The sequence below is a fragment of the Otolemur garnettii genome, unplaced genomic scaffold, assembly GCF_000181295.1.
Source record: "Otolemur garnettii isolate 467f Iridium unplaced genomic scaffold, OtoGar3 scaffold00070, whole genome shotgun sequence".
Taxonomy (NCBI): Eukaryota; Metazoa; Chordata; class Mammalia; order Primates; family Galagidae; genus Otolemur; species Otolemur garnettii.
In genome coordinates, this window is record NW_003852465.1 from 6,600,847 (window position 1) to 6,610,187 (window position 9,341).

General features: G+C 38.0%; 1 protein-coding gene across 1 annotated transcript in view; it reads left to right on the forward strand.

The window, feature by feature from the left end:
• The window catches only part of ARID2 (AT-rich interaction domain 2), a 185,849-nt gene that overhangs the window by 140,565 nt on the left and 35,943 nt on the right, over positions 1-9,341 (forward strand). The window contains exon 14 of the mRNA XM_012807514.2: positions 5,315-5,463. Within this exon, the coding sequence (XP_012662968.1) occupies positions 5,315-5,463 (149 nt within the window). The remainder of the gene's footprint in view (positions 1-5,314; positions 5,464-9,341) is intronic.

Below are 9,341 nucleotides of genomic sequence, written 5' to 3' on the forward strand. Positions count from 1 at the left end.
CTCCTGGGGTATTGATTAACCAACCCTTTGCCTAAGAGCTGTGACTGGTTTCTGTACGTTTTCCCCTAGAGCTTTGCCAAGGACCCGTACAGTGCTACGGCCTGAGATACTGGTGACTTAACTTGGTGTGGAGGGACTAGTGGCTCTGTCTTGTTTTCAGCCGGTTTCTGTCCTACCCTAATGAATTGGTTACCCTGGGTTGAAGTCTCAGCTGTGGCCAAATACCAGCAATTAAGTCACCCCGCCCTCCATGGGCAACAACTGGAAAAGGAAAATCAAACCTTCCCACAAACACACACCCAGGGTCACACTGGATAGTTCTCGGGGAGTGTTGGCCCAGTCCCAGAGATCCAAATCAATTGTCCCAGTCAGCACCTGGTCTCAAGTGAGGGAATTCAAAAGGTCCCCAGCAACTAAATAGCAGGGGTCTGCTGGCAGCTCGAGTGTGACTCATTCTGGTGCTCCGTGGAGTCAGAAGGACCCCACCAGCAAATGCATTAGTCTGGGAAGGTTGATGCCTCTTTCCCACCCTTGCACCTCTGTCCCACTCAGTCACTGGTTACCTCGCAGGGCTATGACCCAGTTCCCTCCAATGAGCTGATGCTTTAGGGGTTTGTGCCTGCTTGAGTCACAAAGCGATCTTATGTCTCCTCTGCCAGTCCTCTAGCAGGAGAAGTCGAGGCCTGACAACCTCGGGTGGTTAATGAAAGCTGGGGCAGTTCACTCAGTTCCAGCCACGACCTTGATTGATGTTTGCTGACGCTTATATTTGTGCAGAATTTGTGATTCTGTCCTGGCTATATTCCCCTGCAGATCAGGTGCTGTTTGAGTTCACAGAAACTGTGACTCAGCCCTGGTCTGTGCTGCTGCCCAGAGCTAGGGTGTCTGTCTCCATTGCAGTCCATTAGGGCAGGTGTGGTTAGAGCTCACAGTGAGCTCTCCCTTCCAGCCTCTCCCCACCTGCTTTTGTCTCAGCTATGATCCCCTGAGGGCCAAGTGTTTCTTAGGTTCATTAAAGCCATACTGGCTCAGCCCCACCCTGGGAGTCTGCCGTATCTGGGAGCCTGTCTTCAATTTTCCCTCCCACCCCGCTCTACCCAGGCTGGTACTGCCTCAGGCATACCCTTGGCTCATGGGGCCTGAGTTAGTGTCCTACATCTATTTCACCATGTCTTCCACCAGAGAAGATACCTATCTCTCTGTGGTTGCGTAGAGAAACAGGGAGTGTCCTTCCAAAATATCCCCAGGGGTGTGAGCCCTATTGTTTCCATTGCCACCACTGCTGCTCTGTGCTGGGTGGCACCTTCTCTCCCTTTCCCGTGAGGTTCCTTCAGTCCACCATTTTCTCCTCACCCTTGTGCGTCTGAATCAGCACAAACATGTAACAGCCCACGCCCTGTCCACACCTCTTGAGAAAATGCCCAAGACGTGAACTCCATGTGGGACAGACTTCCAGACCTTGAGGAGAGAGCGGAGGAGAGTGCTGGGAGTTCAGAGTTGCAGGTAGAGAATGTATATAGTTTTATACAGTTTTATGCCTGAGAGGAGAGTGCCATGGCACCCTAGTTGGGGAAGGAGGTCCAGGTTTAGAGGGTCTGTCCTGTGGGATAAAATGGGAAGATGTTTGAACTCTGCTGGCTTGTTTGTGGAAAGTATACTGCCAGCTGTTCTCATGGAGGCAGGGACTCCCCCTTGGGAATGGATTTTGTACTTACTGTTTGTATCGTTCGGGTCGCAGCTCGTTTCAGCATGTGCTTTTTCAGTCTTCTCTCTTGGCTCAGCTCCAAACCATCAGCTTACTTGCTAAACTTCTGTCCTTTAAGTCTCTTCTGGACAGAAGCCTCTGTGGAAAGCTGGCTGCAGTCAGCCATCTTGCCTCCACCCCACCATGATCCTTCTTACTAAATTTTTTTCGGTGACACTAAAAAGATTTCTACAGTTAGGAAAAAAAAATCCTAGTATAACTTAAGAAAGCATGGGACTTCTAAGTTAGCTCTCATAAAATTAAGTTTAATTTCTAAATATGGGACAGCAGGATAGTCAAATAAAATATCTCATTTAAGGAGTAATAACAGTTTCAGCATCCCTAGTCCATACATCTGAAATAGGAAATGCTCTAAAATCTGAAACTTTGAGCACAACCTTATACCATAAGTGGTAAATTCCACACTTAATGTCACGTGACAGTTTGCATTCAATTTTATGAGAAAAATTATTTCAAATATTGTATAAAATTATTGTAGGGTTCTGTGTATAAAGTATATGTGAAACCTTAATGAATTTCATGTTTAGGCTTGAGTCCTGTCCCCAAGGTATCTTGTTATGTATATATAAATGTTCTAAAATCTGAAAAAAAATTCTGGTCTCAAGCATGCATATATATATATATGCACATATATATATATATATATTTTTTTTTTTTTTTTTGGAGACAGGGAGTGCTGTGGCAGCATAGCTCACAGGAACCTCCAACTCCTGGGCTCAAGCAAGTGTCCTGCCTCAGCCTCCCAAGTAGTTGGGACCACAGGTGCCCACCACAACTCCCAACTATTTTTCGTTGCAGCTGTCATTGTTGTTTTTGGCAGGCCCAGGCTGGCTTCAAACCCACCACCTTAGGTGTATGTGGCTGGCACCTTGGCCACTTGAGCCATAGGCACCGAGCCTCAAGCATATATTTTTAAGACAAAGTCTTATTCTTTTGCCCTGGGTAGAGTGGCATCTTGGTAGCTTACTGCAGCCCCAAACTCGAGACTGAAGCAATCCTCCTGCATCAGGCTGTGGAGTAGTAACTACGGGTGTAAGCCAGACTCTAGGTCAGGCGTCCTCAAACTGCGGCCCACCTAGGACATTTATCCAGCCTGCTGGGTGTTTTTGCTGCTGCTGTCTGTCCTGCTTAGCAGCTGACTTGTCCCAGGGCCCGCAGTCCGGCCCTCCAAAGGTCTGAGGGACAGTGAACTGGCCCCCTGTTTAAAAAGTTTGAGGACCCCTGCCTAGGTTAATTTTTCTGTTTTTGGTAGAGAAAAGGTCTCGAGCTTGCTCTGGCTGGGTATAAGCTCCTGAGCTCAAGGTTCAGGAGGCCAGCTTCACCTCTTAAAGTGCTAGGATTATAGGAGTGACCCACCATGCCTGGTCCTAGTCCCAAGCATTTCTGAATAAGGGATACTCAACCTGTAGTATAAGGAGCCAGCAGATTCATCCTAAGGGAATTTGATACCTTTGACAAATACATCCTTTAATTAAAATTTTGGGAATTTTTTTTAGAAATTGTCACTCTTTAATATTTGTACTTGACTAGCATTGATCTTGGTTACTCCCAGGGAATTTTCTAGGTTTTAAATGTAATATTTTAATTTCAAGGGAACAATTTGACTCATGTTTTTGATGAATACACTGATTCTAATTTCATCTATCTTTTTTCTCTGTAACCTTTTTTTCCCTATCTGTTTCCTCACCATCAGTTTTTATGGCTTCAAGAATTTGCAAATCTGTGTTTCTGGCATTAATTTTTATAGATATTTTTAATTGGTTCATCTGTCATTCTTCCCAAACTGAACTCATTATGTTTCCTCCAAAATAGGGTTTTCCCCTAACTTCTCAATTAGTAGTTAGTAATATAGTCTTAGTAATATACTAACAGTTGCCCTTATATTGAAAACCTAGAGCTAAGCTCTTTAATTTGTAGTTGTTGTAGTCTTCCCATCATCTCATGTTCGGTTTTATTATTTACATGTTACAGATAACAAAACTGAGGATCAGAGAGGTTGCCCAAGGTCACGTTGCTAGTTAAAAGTCAGATTGGAAATTTAACAGATCAGAACATTCATACTGTCTGTGACAAAGTCTTCATACTGTCTGTGATACCCATTCCACTCTAAAATGTTTTTCGTGCTTACATATGTTTTCTCACTATTGTAAAATATTAAGGGTGGGAACCTTGTACAGAAGCATCACACCTCCAAAGTTGATGTTTTTCCCTAGAGCTTAGAACTCAGAAATTCTTAGGACTTCCCATTTCCGATAAGAATGTTCTCTTTTAACATTTTATTCTGTTCCTTCTTTCATATGTACATCATAGTAGCCTTATGTTAGTGTTTTTTTTCTGCTTTAAAAAATTATGGGTTTTAATCTGAAATTTTCAACAATTTTAAGTTAGTATTTTCCCACCTATTTCCCATAGTTATGTACCATATAACGACATTTCTGTCAATGTTGGTCCACATATAAGAAAACAGTGGTACTGTAACATTATAACTTATTTTTATTACCATTTTTATGTTTAGATACACAGATACTTAATATTGTGTTACAGTTTCCTTCAGTGTTCAGTCCAGTAACATGCTATACAGGTTTGTAGCCCAGGAACAATAGTCCATATAGCCTAGGTGTATAGTAGCTGTACTGTTGAGGTTTGTGTAAGTGCACTCTGTGTTTGTACAACAGTGACATTGCCTAACTGTGCATTACTCAAAATGGTTCCCCATCCTTAAGTGGATGTATAACTATATCAGCTTATAAATGAACAGATAACTTATTGTCTTTAAATAATGCTTTGAAAATGATAGGCTACATTTTTATAAGAAATCTAATGTTATTTTATTTCCCCTTCTGGTATTACAAGAAAATATGTTGCCTAAAATTGTTTTAATCTAATAATAATTAGCATTTTTTTAAGAGAGAAAGTGATAAGATGTAGAAGAAAAAAATGTAGGTTGTATTTAAAAGATTTTATGCCTATTATGAGAATCCTTTAGTATCAAAAGGTATAATTGAACAACCTCAATATTAAAATTACTAAATAGCTTACTGAAAACTAGTTAATATTTATGATATTCTACTTATATGGTTATATCATTTTTGCCTACCTAAAATATTTTTGGCTTTCGCCACATTTTTTATGTTCGTTAAAAAATCTGAAAGGAATGATTATGCAAGAAGTAATAATTTGCAATTAATCTATTCTTGTGAAGAATAATAGAAGTAAATCAAATGGGCATATTATTTCTCATATCTATAATTGTATTATTCCTACCTAAAAGTCTTAAATTTTAAATAGTATGTATTTTATAATGGTTACAATGTGATCTTGACTTTATGGTTTCATATTAAAGAAAAGAATCAGACTTTGTATATTTTTATAAAAAGAATTATCTTTTTAAAGAATTTTAAAATAATCACTAGCTTAAAATTACAAAATATAAATTTCATATGTTAGAAATGTGTAACTGTCAATATAATCAAACTTTTAAGAGTGTATTATAAAATATAAATGTGTTTCTGTGTCCTGTCACAAACTCTACATTTGTTCTTTTGACAGAACACTCCTATGTCACCTTCACCAGCTGTACCAGTGCAGGGCCAGCCTAACAGTTCTCAGCCTTCTTCATTCAGTGCATCCAGTCAACATGGAGATCCACTGAGAAAACCTGGACAGAACTTCATGTGTCTGTGGCAATCTTGTAAAAAGTAAATGGCAATTTTGTTTGAGATATATATATATACACACACATATATATATATAAGTATTCTTTGTTTTGGAATGTTTTTATATTTAAATTTGTCCTCTATTGTGTTATGAAAATTTTCTTTTCACACTATTAACTTTTGGCAAAAATATTTTATGTTAAGTGTAACATTTATGTGGATCCTTTGGCACCTAATCTAACAAATGTATATAAGTGATGGAAATAGCTTCAATGCCTAATGGCAGGTTATTAGGGAATATGGTTCAGCCTTAGTATTTAATAAATGAAGATCTGTTAAGAATTTGTGTGTTTGAGGGCACCCATGGCTCATTGGTTAGAGTGCTGGCCCCAAATACCAGAGGTGGTGGGTTTGAATGCAGTCTGGGCCTACTTAACAAACAAAAAACAAACAACAACAACAAAAAAGGCCAGGCCTGCCTGTAATCCTACCACACTGAGAGGCTAAGGCAGGTCGATTGCTTGAGCTCACAGGTTTGAGACCCGCCTGACCCAGAGCAAAACCATATCTCTAAAAATAGCTGGGAAATGTGGCAGGTACTTGTAGCCCAAGCTACTTAGAAGGCTGAGGCAAGAGAATTGCTTGAGCCCAAGAGTTCGAGGTTGCTGTGAGCTGTGACGCCAGGGTACTATACTGAGGGCAACAAAGTAAGATTCTGTCTTAAAAATTAAAAAAAAAAGAATTTGTGTGTTCAGGTACAAAAAAGAATCGTTTTTAAAAGTGACCTTATATAGTGGCAGCTAAAGAATTTCTGCATAGTCGAAGCTTAGAAATATAATCTGTTAGAGAATGACTGAAGTTTGAGTTTGGGGTAGACATCCCATGAAAATTATTTTTAAAGCTGTATCATTTTATAATTTAATAATTAAGATGAACTTCTTAAATCTTTTTTAGACTTGAAGGAAAACTTAAAAATGTTGGTTAAAATTTAAATCTTAGTTCACTTAAGTACACAACCAAGACCTTTTGCCTTGAGTCATACTTTAGATCTTTGGGACTAAGGTACTTGTCTTAGTAAACAGAATATTCTTTATTTCTTAGATATCAAAGTATTCCATTTCATTCTTTCTAAGTGATAGCGGAAATTACTATTTTCTTAAAAATCTATATTTGCTGTTCATAATTTTTATGATATGTTAAAAATACTGTATTTCATTGTAGTTTATATATAATTTTTTATAGGATTATAGCTATCTATGTAGCTCAGGGATTATTAATAATATACAAACATTTATGGGACAGTATTTATCAAACTTTAAATCTTAACCCAGTAGTGGGGTCAAGGAATTATTTTAATATGTGTTGACCAGGATGTTTTTCTTTTCAATGAAAAAAAGAATGAATTAAATACTATATAATATTTTATCATATTAGTAAGGGTGAGTATTGATTTCAGTTCTTTTTATATAGATATGTTTGTCTACTTTATCATAGCATAAAATCTATTTTTCAAAAAGTTCTTTAAAAATCACTACTTTAGGTTGTTGCTGATTATTTCTTTGATTTATTTAATTTGACCATCTCTTTTTGTTTTTAGTGTATAAGTTAATTTGAAACTTTCTTCACTGAATGTCAATTTTATTTTCTCCATTTGTTTTGAGATTTTTGTGTTTGTTTTTCTGTGGCAAGTAGGATTTGGTATAGGTAGTCTGCTACAGCTGTTTGTTGACTTTTTTAAAAGTTCAAGGAGCCAGGTATGGTGGCTTGCACCTGTATTCCCAGCTTATTCAGGAGGCTTAGGTGGCAGGATGACTTGGATGACTTGGATGACGTGAGCCCAGTAGTTTTGAGTCCAGCCTGTGCAACACAGTAAAACACCATTCTCTCTCTGAATAAAATAAAATAAAATAAAGTTTAAGAATAACTTTAGATGAAGTATTTAGAATATTTCAAGAAAAAAAATTGCTGGAAGAGTAAATGCATCTAGATATCCAGCCCAGTTTCTTATCTTACTAAGTGGATCAGTGTTCCATAATTAAATGATGTATCTTTTCTTTGTAAGGCTTTTCTGAATAACACATACTCAATAAGGCTTCTTGGAGTTTGTTCTTTTTTTAAACTATGGTTTTTAGATACTGCATTGTTAATAAATTCAGTTAGCTTCTGGCCCTATTTATTGAGTAACCTCTAGGAAGGTGCTCATGTGCTAGGAGCTGGGAAGAAAGATCACTGCCGTTCCTTAGGGATACACATCCATAACACTAATAAATTACCCCATAAGTAAGTGCTATAAAAAGATTGTGTCATAGTGCTGTTGGCATCATAGTGGATAATTAATGTAACTCTGGGATGGTTAGAAAAGTTTCACTATAAAAATTATATTTGAGTTGCATCTTGAAGAGTGAATAGGAATTTGTCATGCAAAACTGATTCCTATCAGGATGGCAAGTACAAACTTAAGAGTTATAAAAGGACCTAGTATGCCCAAGTGAGAAGTTTAGGGTACCAGGAGCATAAGGACATGAAGAAAGAGAATAATACCTTTATTTTTCAAATTTAATTCCAGTTCCAAGTGGAAAAATTTACATTTATATTTATATGTCATAGCCATTGTCCACTAAGTGACTGAATTCAAATTTATTTAATACCAGATCAGAAATATTAATAAAGAACTTTGTTTCAATCAGATTTAGGGCTAAAATTATTTATTTCACTGATATACAAGGTGGACATGTGTGAACAGCACTCTACCAGGGGTGACAAAGTGAGACTTCTATCTCAAAATAGGAGAGGGATCAAAGGAGTAGGGCTCTGGCCCAATATGCCGGAGGTGGTAGGTTCAAACCCAGCCCCAGCCAAAAACTGGGGGGAAAAAAAAAAGGTAATTTGTCCTACAGATCTATAGTTCCCCAATCACTGGGCCACACAGCAGGAGGTGAGCTGGTGAATAGGAAGAATTACATATGTCATCTGCATTTACAGCAGCTCCTCATCACTGGCATCACCAGACCTCTTATCTCCTGTCCCATCAGTGGTAAATTAGATTCTCAGAGGAGCACAAACTCTACTAGAAACTGTGCATGCAAAGGATCTAGATTGCCAGTGCTTATGAGAATCTAATGCCTGATGATCTGAAGTGATGCTGGGACTGGGGAGCAGCCACAAATGTAATTAAAGTAATAATGCTTGAATCACCCTGAAACGTTGCCTCCTCAACTCTGTCTGTGGAAGAATTGTCTTCCAAGAAACCTGTACCTAGTACCAAAAAGGTTGGGGACCACAGGTATAGATGATCACGAGCTGGATTTTGCTAATCTTCAGCATGTTACTCTGACTTTGTATTTTCTATACATGGGTAGTTTGGTCCAGCTATTCGGTTAAGTTCCGATTTGGCTTTATGGACACGACCTTAGAAATGGTAGTGTGTGTTTCTATCGGATATGTAATATCTCGTCTCATTTCGTGATATAGAGTCATTGAGGATCATTGCCCCCGGAACATTATTTCATTAAGGTTTATAAAATATAAACGTTCCCCTTTTATCAACTTTGGTTTCTCTGAGGCATAATTAGTTCCTAGAAGAAAGGCAAGATACATGCAAGATTATTTACTTTATTTACCAGTTTTCAAAATAATGTGTTATTCACTAACACTCTGCAAAGATGACCATGAAGTTTGGCTTTTTTTGTAGTATCACTATGAACTAACTTTTCAGTTTAAACATTGGAGATATTTCAATCCATTGCAGTTATTGTATCCTTCTTGATGTTCAACTTGTGCCATCTTTGGCCAGTGAAAAGCCTGTTCAGCTGATTCCTATGCCCTTTGGTTGTGTTGTCAGTGTAAGCACATGTATTCAGTAGTTTCCTTGCTTTCTGTTAGACAAGATTTTCCATGTGTTTTGTTTTTTTTTTTTTTTT